Raw genomic sequence first — 19,435 nt, 5'->3', positions numbered from 1 at the left:
TACCAGTGTACCAAGTTTGATGTCTGTCAAGCAAAGAGTTCTAAAGATAATGGGGGGACAGTATCTTCCCATGTCCAGTTTGACCTTTAAATCATCTACTCCTTACAATGTACCAAGTTTGGTGTCTGTCAAGCAAAGGGTTCTCGAGATAATAAGCGGACAGTATATTCCTATGTCCAGTTTGACCTTTGACCATGTGACCTCAAAATCAATAGGGGTCATCTCCTCCTGAAGATGTACCAATGTACAAAGTTTGATATCTGTCAAGCAAAGGGTTCTCTAAATATTGAGTGGTCAGTATATTCCTATGTCCAGTTTGACCCTTGACCACGTGACCTAAAAATCAATAGGGTCATCTACTCCTCACAATAAGTTTAATGTCTGTAAAGGAAATATTTCTCAAGATATTGAGCAGACGGCATCTTCCTATGTCCATAGTAGATTGACCCTTGACCGAAAATCAATAGGAGTCCTCTTCTACTGTAAACAACCCACATATGAAATATCAATACAATGAAGTGAATAGATCTAAAGATATTGAGCGGACCTGGTCTAATGACTGGTGCAAAACAATAATGCCCCTCTTCTTTGAAGGGGGCATAATGAAGAACATGGTTTGTCCTTTAACTCCTCTTACAGTTTAGAAGTTAGGGTCTTTGTAAATAACCACAGGCACCTGAAGTGTGGATAGCTTGTTTAACATCTTATGTACATACCCTCCTTCTAGAATGAAATTGTTTTTATACAGAACGAATACTAGTAATTTATCCAAAATATGTTCTATCCCCCCCCCCATATATATATATATATATATATATATATATATATATATATTTTCATTCACTGAATCTTTTCTCTTATATTTCGAAATTGACCAGGGCCGTAAATTACATGGAGGCGGAGGAGGCAGCTGCCTCCTCCAACTTTTGAGCCAAAAAAATTTAAAATTTAAAGTTCATTAGAATTTATGTTGTTTCCAATAACTAAGAACATGATACCTCCCTTAAAAAGCATTCCAAATCTTTCTTTTAGAATGAGTTAGTCAAGTAACATCTTAGAAGGCCCTAGAATCAAGGATTTTGCACGAAACGTGTTCAGTGTGCACAAAATGTGCTCAGCGTCTGGGGGCCTGGGCGGCCCCCAGACCCCCGCCTAATTTCCTGCCTCCTCCAAATTGAAGGTTAATTTACGGCCCTGTTGACATTGCTTTCATCATAAATACATGTTTGTCGCAAACTAGTTTGATCCAGTTTTCTAGTACCACCTGTCTGCAAATAATTACCAAATATGGACTGTCATCAAGGTCAAAGGGTGCATTGACTGTTCCATTTAATGTAACAAATGGGTCAACCATGTCATTTTAGATCTTAATTCTAGTTTATATTCTTAAATAATACATATAAATATAAACAACAAAATGTCTTTCTTTGTTGTTTCATCAGGTGATGAAGGTAGCTTAAATGCGGGTTATACATTTTTTCTGCAGTGCTAGCTACCTTCACCCGATGAAACAACAAAGAAAGCATTTTATTATTAAATAAACATCCTTTTTGACCTTGGGGACATCCTGCTGTAGAGTTTTAATGATGCACCAGCTGCACACAACACTTGTAATCTATATTTTACATTGTGTGATAATATGGTGACAATGTCGTCCATGAGCCTCTTGTATTTTTTTACTTTGTAATACATGTACATATTTACAAGTAGAAAAGTTTACACAAAATATCTTTAAAAAAAATTTATTGCAAAGTAGAACAATGTAATATCTTTCATATTCTAAAGGAACTACTTTCAATGAGTGTCAATCAGTAAGCCCTCATTCTATTGAGAAAAAAAATTATTAGTTTAAAAAGTACAACAAATCTCAAAAGTAAAAAAAAAAAAGAAAAAAAGAAAAAAAAATGGCTTAAATAATATACACTGAAACTTCAACAGTAAAATTTGCAAGCCATGGAGTACAAAAAATCCAGCTGTATCTAACATGGTGGAGAGATGTATGACAGTAGTCAGTGATTTCAAATTTTTCTACTTCTGCTTCTGGAAATACTTCTGGCTTTCCTTTACATTGGGACGGATTGTATCTGCTCCAGGTTTCCAACCAGCTGGGCATACTATAAATGGGAATAAACAGGTATAAATGGTTTACAATAAAAGCAGCATCAATTACTATTATAGGTTATTAACTGAATATTGGGAAATATGTCCACCCAAGGTTGTGCAGTAAAGCCGTCGAAACTTGAGAGATCCACTTCCAAACTATGGATAAGGACAACGATATTCAGTCAATTAATCTATGTATTCCATAAACTAGGCACACTTTCATTTATATTTCTGGTAGCAGACAGTGTTTATTCATTATCATTATCTATTATTACATGTATTTGTGAACAGACATCACAATCATCCAGTTATGTAAGCAGATGTGACATTACGAGTTAAAGTAGTTCCTGGGCATTTACGGCACAGTAAAAGCCCAGGTACTCTCTACAGAGTCTATAAGAAAAATATCAAATTCTGCAATAAGAACAAGAGAATGTGCCCCTGAATATGGTATTCGCAAATATTATACCTTCTCTCCCAACAATGGATGCATGTAATTTTCAATCACTTAAATGGTTTTATTCACTCATCTAAGCTGAAGGCTCAATCTTTACTGATAAAGTTTTATACAACATCTTGTTTGTCTGGCATAACCTTTTCATATTTTTATCTCTGACACGAACCACATGACAGAAATCTACCAAAAATGCAACTTGTTTGGCAGCACTTAAAAATCACTTAAAATATTAGTCCTTGCATAAATTCATGAGTCTTTTGTAAAAAAGATAATGATTTGATTTAATATAAAAAAACAAAACAACTTAATAATATATTTTCAATTACATCCATAATTTATAATAAGACTAAGTTTGATTTTTATTTTCTAAATATCCTGATACAATTATAAAAAATTATTCTATACAAATATAAAAAGAATTGCTTTGTATGATGCAGTATGTGAAAGAATGATTATAAAAAGAATTCCTTTGTACGATGCAGTATGTGAAAGAACGATTCCTCAATATAAACAAGCAGTTACTACAGACAATTTTGTTAAAAATGAATTTCACTTTGTTTACTATTTTGTGGAGTTATGAAATTATTCTGAAATGTTAATTGTACCTTCTCCAAATTTGTCAGTGAACTGGAAGGCTTGCACAAGTCTCAGAGTCTCATCAACAGATCTTCCCACCGGTAGATCATTCATCGTTATCTGACGCAAATTTCCTTTATCATCAATAATGAACAATCCCCTAAAAAAAATGTTCCGAGTTATTAGAATACATCTCCTAACTGGACAACACATCTACTAACTGGACGATACATCTACTAACTGGACAATACATCTACTAACTGGACAATACTAACTGGACAATACATCTACTAACTGGACAATACATCTACTAACTGGACAATACTAACTGGACAATACATCTCCTAACTGGACAATACATCTCCTAACTGGACAATACATCTCCTAACTGGACAATACATCTACTAAACTGGACAATACATCTACTAACTGGACAATACATCTACTAACTGGACAATACTAACTGGACAATACATCTACTAACTGGACAATACATCTACTAACTGGACAATACTAACTGGACAATACATCTACTAACTGGACAATACATCTCCTAACTGGACAATACATCTCCTAACTGGACAATACATCTACTAACTGGACAATACATCTACTAACTGGACAATACATCTACTAAACTGGACAATACATCTACTAACTGGACAATACATCTACTAACTGGACAATACTAACTGGACAATACATCTACTAACTGGACAATACTAACTGGACAATACATCTACTAACTGGACAATACATCTCCTAACTGGACAATACATCTACTAAACTGGACAATACATCTACTAACTGGACAATACATCTACTAACTGGACAATACATCTACTAACTGGACCAGGTGACATGTTCTGGTACATCTGATGTAGTCTAGCAGAAAAAAGAAACACAAGTTTGGTTTTTATAATCTAACTTTTAGACATGTGGAAGAAATCTAATTAAATTTGACACTGAGCTACCTCAGTGCACTGTGAAAATGTTTTTCAGTAAAAATTCAGCCAACCCATGACCCCACCCAAAACTGCATGCTTGTAACAGATTATTCAAGAAAGTGTGTATACGGGGTACTCCTGTACCATATGTGCTGGTAAATCATTACACTGGAACAGTACAGATCAGCTACACAACATTTCTTTACGAAGTGATTGTAGAGTGAAATGCCATGATTGAAGGAAGTTGATTGGGGTAGGGCCATTGCTCTGATAATGCAGGGGTATTCACAATGTCATGTTGCCCAGCAACATGGTGTACATGAGACAACAATATCCCATTAGTTGGGCATCTCGGAGCCACAGGGAGATTGAGTGACCGTCCCATAGATAGAGGCATATGTCTTTCGCATCTCTGTAGCAGATTTCAGACGGAGACGACATACCAAGTTGTTGGCACTCATGGTCGGCCAGTGTGTCCAAGAACGGTTAGGAATCGGTTGCGGGAGTTTCATTGGAGGCCACTACGTCCCTTATGCCACTTATGCAGAGGCAACACCAATGTCAAATGCAGTGGCTGCTTGCACATGCACCGAATCGATTTCATTCAGCCCATTGGAGAAGCATGTTGTTCACTGACGAGTTTCGCTTCATGCTTTACATGTCAGCTGGACAACAATGTATCTATTGATGCAGTGGTGAACGATATTCTGACCCTTCTTCTTATCCATCAACGTAACCTTACATTGCAGCAGGACAACGCGAGGCCCCATGTTGATAGGGTTTGTCATGACTTTCTTGCTCAAAACAATGTCACAGTTCTTGACTGACTACCATACAGTCCAGATTTGTCCCCAATCGAACATTTGTGGGACGAGCTGGACAGGAGGGTTAGGAAGATCGTCGACATCCCATATAACGTCGCTCAACTCTTGCAGGCCCTTATTCAGGAGTGGAATAATATCCCTCAAAGGTCAATAAACACCTTGACGGGGTTAATGTTAACGAGAGTAAGAGAAGTGATTTGAAGCGAGGGGTGGGCACACAGCCCACTGATTTGAATCAGAAAATAGCATCGTTTTAATGCTATTCACGAAAACGCTATCTGTGATAGGACAACAAAAATCATCAAACTGTATTCAGTAATGATGAAATAATCGAGAAACCTGAACAATGAACACATTATCAATGAATCATATCAGATAATATCTATCGAAAATAAACTTGTGTTAATTCTTTTTTCCACTAGTATACATAATATAGATTATTGAGATGGATATGAGATAATCTCATTTAATTGAGTGAATAGCATTATACAATAGGACTTAACTTGGTACAAGCTAACTTATTTTAAGAAAGTCAGCATCAGGAGGAGTTAACTAGTATTGCAACTTCCTCTTCCTTTTTGCACCCCATTCAAGTGGAAGGAACAACAGCACGTTACCCACCCACCCTCCCCATATTTTGAAAAAGTTAAGTAAACCATCAATTTGTTTTACTTTGGTCAAATAATCTGCGCCAAGTATGTTATATTTTTAGGTAAATCGCAGGGCGTGGATTCAGTTAAGCTGAGCCTGTTTTTGTACTTGCATAGGACTGCTCATATGACGATAGTTGCACCTTGCTAATTGCCAACCAGTCAACGAAAGAGGACTATTGAATAAATATCCGGATAATTTTTCTTTTCTTACAGTTGTCGCAATTTTAAGGGGGAGGAGTCAGGGAAACATTAAGGCCAATAAGTGTACAAGCTTAACCTGTTGTCTCTGCCCATCTGCATCAAAGCATGAGGGATGTCTCATGGCTGTGTGTTAACATGGAAGTTACATGCCATTGAGCAAATGTGTGGAATAACTGGAAACTGCTTGGGGTCTGCAGCATTTCAGTGCTCAGACCCCCTCTACCTCTATAAAAGGAGGAGAGGCTACAGGCTGGGTGGTGTGAAAGTTCTAAACCAGGTAGCAAGCCAGAGACAGGGTGTAAAAGCTGTGCAGCTTGTGTGCCTAGCCACCATGCGTGTTAGGCATGGGGTTCCTTGGCACTCGCATCAAAGCGAGGCCACTAGTTTGCCCATTGGTTTATGGTATCCTAGTTGTCTCCCTTGACTCCTACTAATTTTTGCGGCCAGTATCATCCAACACTTGTGTATTGTGTTTTTATGATGTCATTGCTCAATAAATTCATGTAAAGTACCAATTGGTGTTTATTTTTCATTCTCACTAGTGGCTGAAAGATAATTCAATAATATTGTGAAAAGGCAGACAAAGCAAACTATCTTGGCTGCAATCTTCAATTAATGTCAATTACGCACATTCTAAGGATCATTTCTAGCTGAACAATCAATATACATTTTCGTCAATATGTGGAATTGCTACATTGTAATTTGTCTCAATTTACATGCATTGCTGACATTCGTTATTGAGAACTATTAAGACTGCTAGATCAGCATATCAGTATTTGATTTTCTGTTAATAGGTAGCCATTAATGAGGTGTGCTTTTTTTTCAATGTTCAACATTTTGAACAAGAGTTGTCAGAAGACAACATAGCTTGCTGGGAAGCATGACTCTGCCTGCCCTATCCCCTTTGCTTCAAAAAGAGATAGTTTAAGTTAAAATTTATGAAAATTAGGTCAAAGTCCAAGGTCAAAAGCCTTGGTACCAAATGAAAGGCTTGGTTACGAGGCATGTATATGTGAAATATTAAAGCCCTTGTTTCAAAAGATATAGTCAAGGTTAAAGTTTTTGAAAAGTAGGTTATAGTCCAACGTCACTAGGTCAAAAGTCTTGGTGCCAAATAAAATGATGAATTTATAAGCCCTATCCCCCTTGGTTCAAAAGATGAACCAACATGTAAGTTTTTGAAAAGAAAGTCCAAGTCCAAGGTATAGGTCAAAAGTCATAGTACCGAATGAAAGGCCTGGTCATGAGGAATATAAAGTCCTATCCCTCTTGATTCATAACATATTACCAGGTGTTAAGTTTTTTGGAAAGTAAGTTCAAGTTCGTGGTCACTAGGTAAAAAGTCTTGATATCAAAAGGTCTAGTCATGATATCATGAGGCACCTGTATGTGAAATATCTAAGTCTTATCCCACTTGGTTCGAAAGATATAGCCAAGGTAAGAGTTTTCCCCTTAAAACATGATGCTGTTGACAAAAACTCAAACATATAATAGAAAAATCTAACACTTATAGCCCACCTAAATGAAATTCCTTCATCCTCCTTTAGTACACCATATGCTTTGCTGATTTCTAGAGTTTTGTCAGCCAGTAATGGAATCTTCATGGATCCTAATCCCCCCTGCTTTCTTGGAGTATTAACCCTACAATGAACAAAACCTACATATTCACAACACAGACCTTTTACAATCACTCATGGATTGTTCTCAGATAATGACTGATCAACAAATTTGACGGTTGTCAAAATGTACAATAGCCTACATATGATTTCATTTGGGCAACAAAGTATTTTCCTTGTGTATGTTTACATAAAAATAGATGCATCCAGACAGACTAGCACATTCCCATACTTTACGTGCAGGAGTTGGCTAAAATTTCTGACATGTTGGCTATTGTGACGTAATTTGTTGGCTGTCAGATTCAGTGAATCACTGCATCAGAGTAATCATTGATCCTCAAATTATTCAATTAGGAGCTCTTTCCAAAATTCTGGTAATGTTTTATTTTGCTGATTATTTCATGTGACCAATTATGTAAAAACACAACTTGTCAATCAAATCGCCTCAATTTATGTGATTGCAGGAACATTGATGTAATGAACACTGGTTTTTTTCTTGATTTGAACAATGGGTTGTATTTTCAAAACTTTAATAAATAACATTTATTCAAATGTGATTTTATGCACAACCATATTATAAATGTTTCATGCAATAGTTGGATTGACTCTGCTAAAGCTGTAGAAGTAATTCAATTGAAATGTTACTAGTAACAGATAATAGACAAGGAACACAAGAAATATTGACTGATAAAGTTAATAAATTGGGTTTATTTGGAATAATGTAAATCTGGTTATCTTTGCTGTAGATAAATTTTTGACAATTTTGTGGGTCTATGAAATTCACAAAAATATTGTCTTAAAATCAAGATATCCTACATTTTTCTTTAGTGATAAAAGATAAATACACAAAAATTAACCTATAGTAAATTGACCCAATTTTGCAAGAAATGTATTCAAAAATTTCCAGATTTACAGTCTGTTTGACACTACTGAATAATTATATTCAACATGAGGAAGTGGTCTTGAAAACAGGAGGGAAACCCACCATGCTAAATGTGAGAATACACTATCCGTGGAGCAGGCCACCACTTCACAGTTGATTGCCTTAAACTCATCCACCCTGTCACTGAAAGCTATAATTTCTGTTGGACATACAAATGTGCTGAAAATATAGAAAGATATTTCTTTATACCATTTTGAATATGTATTTCGTTTTAAAATAAAAAAGAGGCCCATGAGCCACAGCACCCATCTAAGTCATCTTATTCAGAGATCTTACTGAAACACTTCTATTGGTTCAATAAAATGATTGAATCTTAATTAATGACTTACAAATCTAGTGGGTAGAAGAACAAAACAAGGTATTTTCCTTTGTAGTTTGCCAGGGATATATCCTTAAACTCTCCATCAACCACGGCCTGCCCTTTGAACTCTGGTGCTGGCTTTGTTAATCTTAGCTCTGCCATGTTGCTGCTTGGATTCTGAGGAAGAAACCATTAACAGGTGAAGTATTGATTGACACTACAAAACTTGACCAATCAATAAATTTACAAATGACTGCAATTAAACACTATTCCATCAAATTTGTGTAACATGTGCAATGTATTGAAAAATTCACATAGCCAAGAATTGAAAAATTCACATTGCCAAGAAAATGTTCAGAACTAAATCTAATGAAAATGAAATTCAATTTCATTGTCAGGATTCATACATAAACAAAAGCCTTGCTTATAAAAACAATTCTCAAAATTAAACGAGTTTCTAACATACACCCTTTTTCCCTCTCATCAAGACACCTTGATACCTGTACAACCCCACAGGCAACTGAAGAGAGCATCATCGAGATGTCACCCAATTGTATTTCACTATGAATTGTATTTCACTATGAATTCTTTGCATTTCTACAAGAATTGATGATTACTGAACCAGACCACTTTAGCAATAAATTCAATTTCCCTTGGTATGCTTAATATGAAAGCTCTCATGTACATCTATAAACACCGCAGGGTAAATTTACCTGTTCGATCAACAAACTGTTTATCCTTAGTGGCTCTTGCCTCTGTCGGAAAGCTCGGTACATTTTATAGATATGTCAATCTAATTTAAAGCCTCTAATATATTGAGTTTCCATGGCAATCTGAACAACATCCTTAATTAATGCCATTTATGTATCAATATGCAAATGAGGATAGCCTTGTTTCATGTCTCAATAGTACAAAGCAATGAAAAGGAGCGACCTGCCTCTGAGAGCAGATTCATTATCTGTTTACAGTACCTTAGACTCATCTATATCTTATTTCATTACCTAAACACAAGGCTTAAGCATTTTGATGTACATCTAGTTTTTTATATCCTTACATGTAATTTTCTATTAGGAAGATAGTTGGAGCAATGGTGTCTCTAGCACATGATCAATAAATAAAACCCATTAAAATGATTTTAGTGATCAAGAATTCCACTTTAAGCCTATTTTTGAACCCCTGGCCAGTAAATGTAAAAACTGAAGATTAACCTAGCATGACTATTATGCCTATACTCTTAAATGCATGGAATTTACTACTCACATGTCAAAGTTTGATCCCCTATGGTGGCCCCATCCTACCCCTGAGGGCCATGATTTTAACAAACTTGAATCTGCATTATGTCAGGAAGATTTCATGCAAATTTGAACTTTTCTAGCTCAGTATTTCTTGAGAAGATTTTTAAAATTTCCCTATATATTCACATATAAAACTCTGATTCCCTGATTTTAATTAACTTGAATCTGCATTATGTCAGGAAGATTTCATGCAAATGTAAACTTTTCTGGCCCAGTGGTTCTAATGAGAAGAAGATTTTAAAAGATTTTCCCAAAACTTTGATTCCCTATTGTGGCCCCATCCTACCCCTGGGGGCTATGATTTTAACAACTTTGAATCTGCACTATGTCAGGAAGCTTTCATATAAATGTAGACTTTTCTGGTCCAGTGATTCTTCAGATTTTTAAAGATTTTCCCTCAGTATATATCCACATAAAAAAGTTTGAACCCCTATTGTAGCCCCACCCTTCCGCCAGAGACCATGATTTAAACAAATTTGAATCTGCACTATTTCAGGAAGCTTTCATGTAAATTTTTAAAAATTTGCATTTTTCTGATACTGTGGTTCTTGAGAAGATGATTTCTAAATGACCCCACCCTATTTTTGTGATTATCTCCCCTTAGAAGCGGGCATAGTCATCGACTTGAACAAATTTGCATCCCCTTCACCCAAGAATGATTTGTACAAAGTTTGATTAAAATTGGCCCAGTGGTTCTAGAGTTTATGAACAGACAGATGAGAGACAAAAGGTGATCAGCTTAGGTGAGCTAAACAAGAGGCCCACAGGCCTTATCGGTCACCTGGGTACTAGTGAGAAATTATCACTACTCACAAGGGCTATGAAATCTAGAAAAAATATCCTGTTCCGAATATCTAAGCTAAATTTTAACATTCAACAGAAGTATAAAACAAGATGTGTTCTTACAACTTCACTGCCCTCAAAAGTGCATACACTGATGAAAGGCTTTACATAATATAATAGGTGTATTAACATTAAAAGATATGACTAATTTGGACCCATTTTAGAATCAAAACCATGGGTTGTGAAATTCACCATTTTTTGTACATCTTTTTCTGCTATTCCTTAGTATACATTTAGATTTTATACAGTATCAGCAAATTTACACATAAACACTGTATAGTAAGTTTGGACCCACCCTGGGGTCAGAACCCCTACCCTGGGGATCATGAAATTTATAATTTTGGTAGAGGCCTTCTCGCTTTGCATCTTAATGGATTTAGTTTTTCTTAAACATGCAGTTCTTGAGAAGAAGATTTCTGAAAATTGGTCAATTTTGCCCCCCCCCCTCCCCCCCCCAAGGCCCTTGGGTGCAGGAATCCTGAAATTTACAATTTATGTCCCCTTTGTGGGCTTGTTCCAAAGATGCTTCATACCAAATTTGAAAAGAATTGGAATGATAGATATCAGGAAGAAGTTAAAAATGTCTATTGTTCACACATTTAATAACTGACCATTTTGAATCCACTCTGATACCACAACCCCTATCCCTGGGATCATCAAATTTACAATTTTGGTAAAGGACTAGCTGTTCTTTTTAAATATCCATTTAGTTTCAATTTAGTATCAATAGCACTAAAGATGTTATTTAAGTGTTTTACACATAAACACTATACACTGTATAACAAGTTTGGATCCGACCCCTACCTCGGGAATCATGAAATTTACAATTTTGGTAGAGGCCTTCCTGCTCTCCATCACCATGCAGATTTTTGAAAATTGATAAATTTTGGACAGTTTTTGACCCGCCCCCAAGGTGCCTGAAATTTACAATTTATGTCCCTCTTGTCCCAAAGATGATTCATACCAAATATGAAAAGAATTGGACTGGTAGTTATCAAAAAGAAGTTAAAAATGTTCAATTGTTAATGCACAACGGACGACAACCAATTGCAATAGGTCACCTGAGTTTACTCAGGTGACTTAAAATCTTCACTCTGAACTACCTGAGGATATCATTATGAGTAATCATGGCCCAGTTATTATTCAGAAGAATTTTTAAAAAGATTTTTAGTATGCATTCCCATGTATAACTTTGATTTGCTTGAATTTGGCCTCACCCTCTCTCTGGGGGCCACAATTTGAACAAACTTTGAATATGTACAACCTGGGAATGTTTGCATATTAATACAAGTAATCATGGCCCAGTTATTATTGAGAAGACTTCAAAAGATTTTTTGTATACATGTTATGACCCTATGTAAAACTTTGATCCCCTATTGTGGTCCCTTACCCCCGGGGACCATAAAGTCCCTACAACTTTCACCCCATAGCAGGAGTAAGCAACCTATGTTGACTGATGACACTCACCGTGGGAGGACGATTTTTGATTTGTGCCGCAGATATGATTGCATACAATTTCAGAGTCACACATATTTTAACTTTCCCCCAGTTGCAACAATCAAAGCATGTGAAATGTTTCAATTCGAAATCATAATAATTTTTTCTGGTCCTTAGCTGTAAATTAGAATCAAAATATACATCATAAGAATTAATTAATACTTAATAGATAAAACATTAAAACACGCTACTGCAGCTTACTTACTTCTCCAGTGTAACGGTTAGAAAAGATCTGATTTTAATTACTTAGGTAGCTCATTACACTCAAGTTTTATTTAATGGCTTGTTTTAAAAAACACCTCTTATGAAGTATGATTTCACCATCGAGAGAGTGATACAAGCTCTCAAGTATTTTATATGAATTTTTGGTGATTTATCTCGGAATGATAAAACAGGTACTTGGTGTGTAAATAACATACTCTAAAGTCCAAATTTCCCTGGGATGCATAATATGAGTATCTAAGAAAACATGTCTAAATGACTCAGATAGACATTTCAATTTTTTAGATAAAAAATATTCATGAAAATTGAAAATGTTATTTGCTAATATTTTTTTAATCTACCGATGAAATCTTCAAAAAATCATGTTAGTTAGAAAAGAGATATATCGAAGAAATGGGTAGAATTGGAATATGTGATGAGGTATTGCCATGGACGTGATAAAATAATTGAAAAGTTCTATCAATACACAGGTTTCGAGATATATTCAAGTTATTTCCCTTTGAAGAACTCTCGTACATAGTGAGGCATGAAACAACTTGTTAAATAATCTTGTTTACATGTGGGAGTGGAACAAATATTCATCACTGCATAAGCAAATGCTGGGTTTTTTTTAACATATTGATTTCAAGGGCCTGGGTCTTTTCAATTGGGAAAAATAGTGACATTTGCTTGAAATTGGGAAAATTGTTTCATGGATAAAAGAAGCAGTGAGAAAGCCAAACCAGCGCATTGATTGGACTCCTTCTGACTTACATTTTGGTCGAAGTTTTCCTCATTTAGAAAAGCAGAGGCCAAAAGAATTAGGTTTACTTAACAATTTTGATGCAAAAATTGTAATATGTGGGCCTGTGATGATTTATGAACAATAAGGCTACCCTGATTTGATTGTTTTCATTGTTTGGAAATTTTAAAGCAAAAATTGGGAAAAATACCTGCTTTTTAGCATTGGGAACAGGGTCTTATTTCGGTCCCCTACAGACCCTAAAAAAAATCCCTGGAATGTGCTCAGTAAATTTCTCATCACATGAATTTGACTGATACACAAACTAAGTAAATGATAAGTATTCAGGGAGTAATTAAGTTCATGGGATTCTTATTATATCATGTTATTTCGTTGGTTGTACATATAATACCCAGGGTATTTATTGCAAATATGACATTGTTTTTATTTTTCCACTTTAGTAATTAAAACATTTCTTTTGATACTATTTTTTATTTCCTACATTTACATATTTAAACAAAAGTCACTTTTAATACATTTTATTGTCTTCCTCACTGAATGAAGGTCCACTCTGTCCCACTTCGACATTCAAATTTCTCCTCTAAATGCACCTCCTACACAGAAATGTTCTCATCTCGAAACTGGCATACCACAGCAGTGGAGATAAAACAGTTTATCTGAGAAGTTGCATTTGCAAGAGCATTGAAATAAGAGCCAGAGTGAGACCGAAAGTGAAAGTTATGCAGTCTTTCATCCTGTATAAATAATTTGAGAAGTTTATCTTGACAATTGTTTCTGGTATTTAATGGTGTGGCATTCATATCACCTGCTATTAGAATGGCATATATATCACAATACTTGCAATAGAGCTAGTAGAGCTTCCTGTAGGCATGAATACACATAAGGCACATAAGAATTTGGTTACATATGAGCTCTACTGACAGTTTTTGTTGATTAGGCCTAAAATGAAAAAACTGTGGTCTGACCCAAACTTTTTTCAATGGGATGGCAAAGAAAAAAATTTAATTAAAAATCCAGAATTTTGGGGTTTTCCAACATCAGTTTTGTGTTTTAAATAAACTCTAATGTAGAGGTTAAAAACTATTACATACATAACAAATGGTATGATCATCACCAGTGCCAGCTCAATATTAATCCGAGATTCCTTCAATTCTTATCCCTGCTTGAATTATATTGTGAAATATGTGGGGGAGAGTCAGAATGGACAGGCATATAGAAAAGCGGGAATTCAACGACACTACCTAAGTCAAAATGATGCCTCGTTTGTTGGTGTACGGGCCATCCAAACAGCGCTAACATTGTATTCATCATGATTAACTTGTACAATAATCATCCAAGTACTGAATCCTCAGTTTTTATTCATATTGATAGAAAATTGAATGATCTACGGCAAAGTTTATATCCTGTATTTCAGATTGCATTTCTCGGCCGCTTCAACAGCCATGTTGGCCTGGAGAAATACTGCTGTAGTCAGTTATGCCATATATCATTTCAGAAACTTTTTTCACATTTTAACCAAAAATTGAAGATCAGAAAAGGTGTATTTCACAATTACACTACGATTACAATGGAACAATATACGATATGTCCAATGAAGTTGCTAAGCAGTTTCGATACACATGGTGGTGAGTGGTGAGTTTCCTCCGGGTACTCCGGTTTCCTCCCACAAAATGACCCCTAGCGCTTAGTAGCACAAACATCCATGCAAAGCAGGGCTCGAAATTAGCGAGAAATACTCACAAAATGCGAGTAGATTTGAAAAATAGCGAGTAAAAATAGTGGACACTCGAAAATCTTAGCGAGTGGTGAATTACAAACCATGATCGTATTGTATCCGTTTTATACGGTGATGCGCTATTCGCTTTTCTTAAACTTGCATTCAGAATCATACAAACGCTTACATGAACGACCGATTTCAACAATCGTTTCTATCCAGATTTTTCTTTTATGATTTTTTAAGAAACAAATGCTTTAGAGGTCGGACATCACATTATGATGAAAAATAGACATGTGCCACGAGTTCTGTTCACTTATAGGGGTGATTAAATTGAATTCCAAGTATGAGGTTTTGTTATTCATTTATCTTTTTAAAAAAATCGGAGTCTATGTTTTACCAAATCTTCCAGTAGTCATTTTTATCAGAATGACCTACATTGGATCTACATTAATTTATTGTCATACTGAGGTCGGGTTGTAGTGATGACAAGAGTTCACTGCTCGGCGCGTACACAATTATCAAAAAAGTTCATGGGACTCGTGATCGTGCTGCTTATAAACCATGAGTCCGGGATTCGCTTTGAAAAATCACTAGTGACACCCCTGATGTGGCATGAAATTGGAAGACATTGGATCTAGACCTGCGGTAAACAGGTTGTGGATTAGAGGTGCGATGGTCAAGAGACCTGAACATTGCACCATATGACTTACGTAACTTAGTGTCTTGTTCAAATGATGCCTGCATGTTGACCCACTAGGATCAATGATGGGGAAAATCATTGTCATTGATTTAAAAAAAACCCTGAAAAAAGAGCACTGCTTCATTATTTTTATTTTAGCTTGTAGGTTTTCATTTTAGCCTGTGGATTTTTTACCCACAGGCTAAAATTAGCCTGTGGTAGAAAAAGTTAATTTCGACCCCTGCAAGTAGGTAAATAGCTATGAATGTCCGACTTTGAAAATAAAGATTATTATTTTATTATTGTTATTAAAATTTTAATAAGACATAAATTATTTAATTTTCTCTCAATATGCATGAAAATTTGGGAATATATGTATATAAGTATGAACTAACACCCTATACGTGGTTTTAATTATATTTAGGTGTTGTCAGCACATTTTGGTGTTTTTAGTAATCATCCGGTGTTTCCGCTATAAATGAAGGATTTTTAATAATCTCGTAAGGCTAGTGTTGCATGTTGGTCTCATACTGGTGATTATTCCTTGAATGAAACATCATGAATGTCTATTCTCTTTTAAAAGATGGACAAGGAGGTTGGCTGTGCCTGTCCATTTCTCTTGGAAAGAGAATACATGAATGCCAAGAATTTGTTGTCGCTTGCGTAACTATGCATTCAACACTACAGTAAGTTTTCTCAGTTAAACAACAAAAAATTACATATCTACACACTGGGAAATGAAACTATTACTTACGTGTATTTCTTGTGCAATATAATTTGTAAGATTTTTGTAATGAGGACACCGGCAAAGTGCTGCGAATGATCAAGATCGTATCACGCTGTTCAATCAATGATGAAAGAGAAAAAGAATACCGAACCCGATTAAAAAAAAACAAAAAAAAAAAGCAACAGAAAAAAGAAAAAAAATAGTAATATTTTTTTAAAAAACCAAATCCTTCCCCCCTCCCCCAACACAAACACACACATTTTGAGGAGAAGTGCTTATTAATACCGTATTCAAATGACATTTTAGCTCAGTCGGTCTGTCTGCCGAGGGGGGGGGGGGGGGGGGGCTTGAAGGATCGCCTTAACCCCTCCCCAAGCCCCACCCCCGGGGAAACAAAGGGAAGCCCTGCTGGGAGGTCCAGGAGGAAGCTCCCGGGTTTTTTAGAGCCTGAAATATGTCTCCGATGTAAATTATGGTCATTTTTACTATTTTCTGTCATTTTGATGAAGTGAACTTAATTTTAACAAATGACGCAAATCTTAAGGATTTTTAACAATTAAATGTAAAATTCTCCCAATAAAGTAACAATAGATCAAAAGATCTTGTCATTTATTTCTATGAGAGTGAAAAAAAAATATGATTGCTTCTTAATTGTATTGTCTATCTTTTTCTAAACAATTAGGGACCACGATTAATTTAGAATTTTAGTTTTTAGCTCACCTGAACGGAAAGCTCAAGTAAGATTTTCTGATCACCCGTTGTCCGTCTGTCTGTCTGTAAACTTTTCATATGTTCGATTTCTTCTCCAGAACCGCTGTTCCAATAGTCTGGATCATCCCGACGTTTGTGTATACACCGACTCCCCCAGTCGGAGTATACACAAACGTCGGGATGATCCAGACTACTGTTCCAATTGCAGCCAAATTTGATGCCAAATTTGACACAAATCATCCTTGGGCGAAGGGGGATTCTGAACGCTTGATATTCGGAAGGGGTGTAGGACTCTTCGGCACCTTAAGTCGTTTCGGCACTTTATTATTAAGACGTTTCGGCACCAAGATGTTTCGGCACCACGACGTTTCGGCACTTACTTTAAAGGGACTGATTCACGATTTTTCCTAAAATTTTGTTTTTCACTTTTAATGATCAAAATCTATTGTCTAATGTGTTTAAAAGATTTCACATAAAAATTAAGGTGATACGTTATCACAGAAGGCCATTTTATAGAGTTTATTATTTGTTTTGTAAACAAAGATTCCGGTATGTTATTGTTTACGAAATTTCAAAAGAAATGGATATCGATCTAAGCTGATTATATCTTTCACATTTCAAGCATTCTTTGGGTAAAATGTATCATCTAAAAGTTAAAATTTGTGATTATGCGAAATTAAGATGCTTCATATTACAAAATTAACATTTCACTGGTTTGTTTGTATACATGAAAAGACTCGAGTCTTTGTTTACATAACACAGATCTAAGGCAAAAATATTGCTTTTATTCTTGCGTTCAGAAGGTCAAAATGTTGGCTGTCATTATTAAATCAATTATCAGACCGAAAAAATAAGCACCGCCTTCAAATTTACCTGGCCTGTGAACCCTTGTCAATCAAGAGAAATTGAGCTTCACATTGGATGCTAAAAATTGATGGACATTTAGTTACTAGTCTATGTGTATACCTTATCTATCTTATCAGGCGATCGAGGCGCCCCGTGCAATCGTTTGATGCTTACCACGTAATCCAACTGGAGAGGGAATTTTCATGTAGAGACAGTCATACAATAATAGTAGTAAACTTTGCATACAATTACATCAATTATAATAGAATATAGTAGGATATGCTTAGGAATGGGTACGATTGATAATAATTATTATGTATTGTTAGAGTATAATATACACGGACATCGATTTTATGCTAAACATATTAATTATAAGTAAATACATTGTACGTTAATGAAATTTTGTTTACATTAATTAAAAATTTATAAGCGTAATTTTCCCTCGAAACATGGCGACAAATGTGTATGTAACTGCAATCTTCTTAAAATTAGACGTTAAATCCTCACGTGTATTCGCATACATATGTACGAGTACGCGAGCGGATCTAACATCTTAATTTAATTAGATTGATGTAACTTAGCCGCTATAAGGTTGGAATTGGGATCCAGAGGAAGAACAAATTCTTTGTCTAGACCAGTTATTGAAGGAACTGTCGGGAAATACGAATGTCCTGTTTTTGTAGGTCATGCGTTATGGACGAGTCACGGTAAACGAGTACGCGAGCGGATCTAACATCTAAATTTAATTAAATTAATGTAACTGTCAACTCATCGGAAGAGAAGTTAGCCGCTATAAGGGCTCTTTCTTGTGTATGATGGTTGGAATTGGGATCCAGAGGAAGAACAAATTCTTCATCTGGACCAGTTATCGAAGGAACTGTCGGAAAATCTGAATATCCTGACTGTTTTGTATGCCATGCGTTATGGACGAGTCACACGTGCCTTCCAGAAAAATTTATTCATACTGAATAAAACTTTCTGAGCAGTTTTGGAATATATACATGTAGTCATCACGGGGCGTGGGACGATGATCGGTACATAGCCAGAAAGTCGACTACAGTACGCAGGAACTCCAGTCGGAAACTGTATGTTTGGCAGTCCATCGTCGATATCGGGTATCTGACGGAGGCAGTTAAATGGATACAAGAAAACTTAGAATATTCTGCCTAAGCGTTCTCATTTATATAAGATAAATTTATCGAGCTTTAATTTTTACATGTTTAATTCATTAGATTTAATTATCAACGTTTCGATTAAGGGGGGGGGGGGGGAGGGGGTTTAAGGAAATCATGGACTCTTGTTAAGAAAAGAAAAGGTAAAAGATGCAACAACAAAAAATCCACTTTCAGAGTAATAGATTTACAACTTGGAACTATTTCAAATGTTGTAAATTCTGCGATGGCAGAGACAGGTGATATTGATGCTCCTCCTGCCAGCAGAACAAAACCATCCAACCTGATCAGGATTGTAAACGGAGCAAGACTCAACATGAGACCCAAGGATCCAAGAGATTTGAATTTTGAGGTATATTTATC

The 19,435-nt window shown here is 35.7% G+C and overlaps 1 protein-coding gene across 1 annotated transcript; it reads right to left on the bottom strand.

The window, feature by feature from the left end:
• Positions 1–1,726: 1,726 nt before the first annotated feature.
• On the bottom strand, positions 1,727–16,505 carry LOC125671321 (peroxiredoxin prdx-2-like). The gene is made up of 6 exons (XM_048906902.2): positions 16,371–16,505; positions 8,650–8,798; positions 8,363–8,479; positions 7,280–7,402; positions 3,166–3,296; positions 1,727–2,114 (listed from the first exon to the last, which is right to left on the bottom strand). The coding sequence occupies exons 2-6, from the start codon at positions 8,781–8,783 to the stop codon at positions 2,029–2,031; spliced, it is 591 nt and encodes a 196-aa protein (XP_048762859.1). The 5' UTR covers positions 8,784–8,798; positions 16,371–16,505; the 3' UTR covers positions 1,727–2,028.
• Positions 16,506–19,435: the final 2,930 nt, after the last annotated feature.

This window comes from Ostrea edulis, chromosome 4 (genome assembly GCF_947568905.1).
Source record: "Ostrea edulis chromosome 4, xbOstEdul1.1, whole genome shotgun sequence".
In the NCBI taxonomy this organism is placed as follows: Eukaryota; Metazoa; Mollusca; class Bivalvia; order Ostreida; family Ostreidae; genus Ostrea; species Ostrea edulis.
This window is presented reverse-complemented; position numbering and strand designations above follow the sequence as displayed.

Excerpts from the sequence above, each read along its gene's own strand:
- LOC125671321 (XM_048906902.2), bottom strand. The coding sequence starts at position 8,783 with ATGGCAGAGCTAAGATTAACAAAGCCAGCACCAGAGTTCAAAGGGCAG. Across the intron at positions 3,297-7,279 it reads GATGAAGGAATTTCATTTAG|GGGATTGTTCATTATTGATG; the intron begins GTGGGCTATAAG and ends CATTTTTTTTAG. Across the intron at positions 2,115-3,165 it reads CACTGACAAATTTGGAGAAG|TATGCCCAGCTGGTTGGAAA; the intron begins GTACAATTAACA and ends TCCCATTTATAG.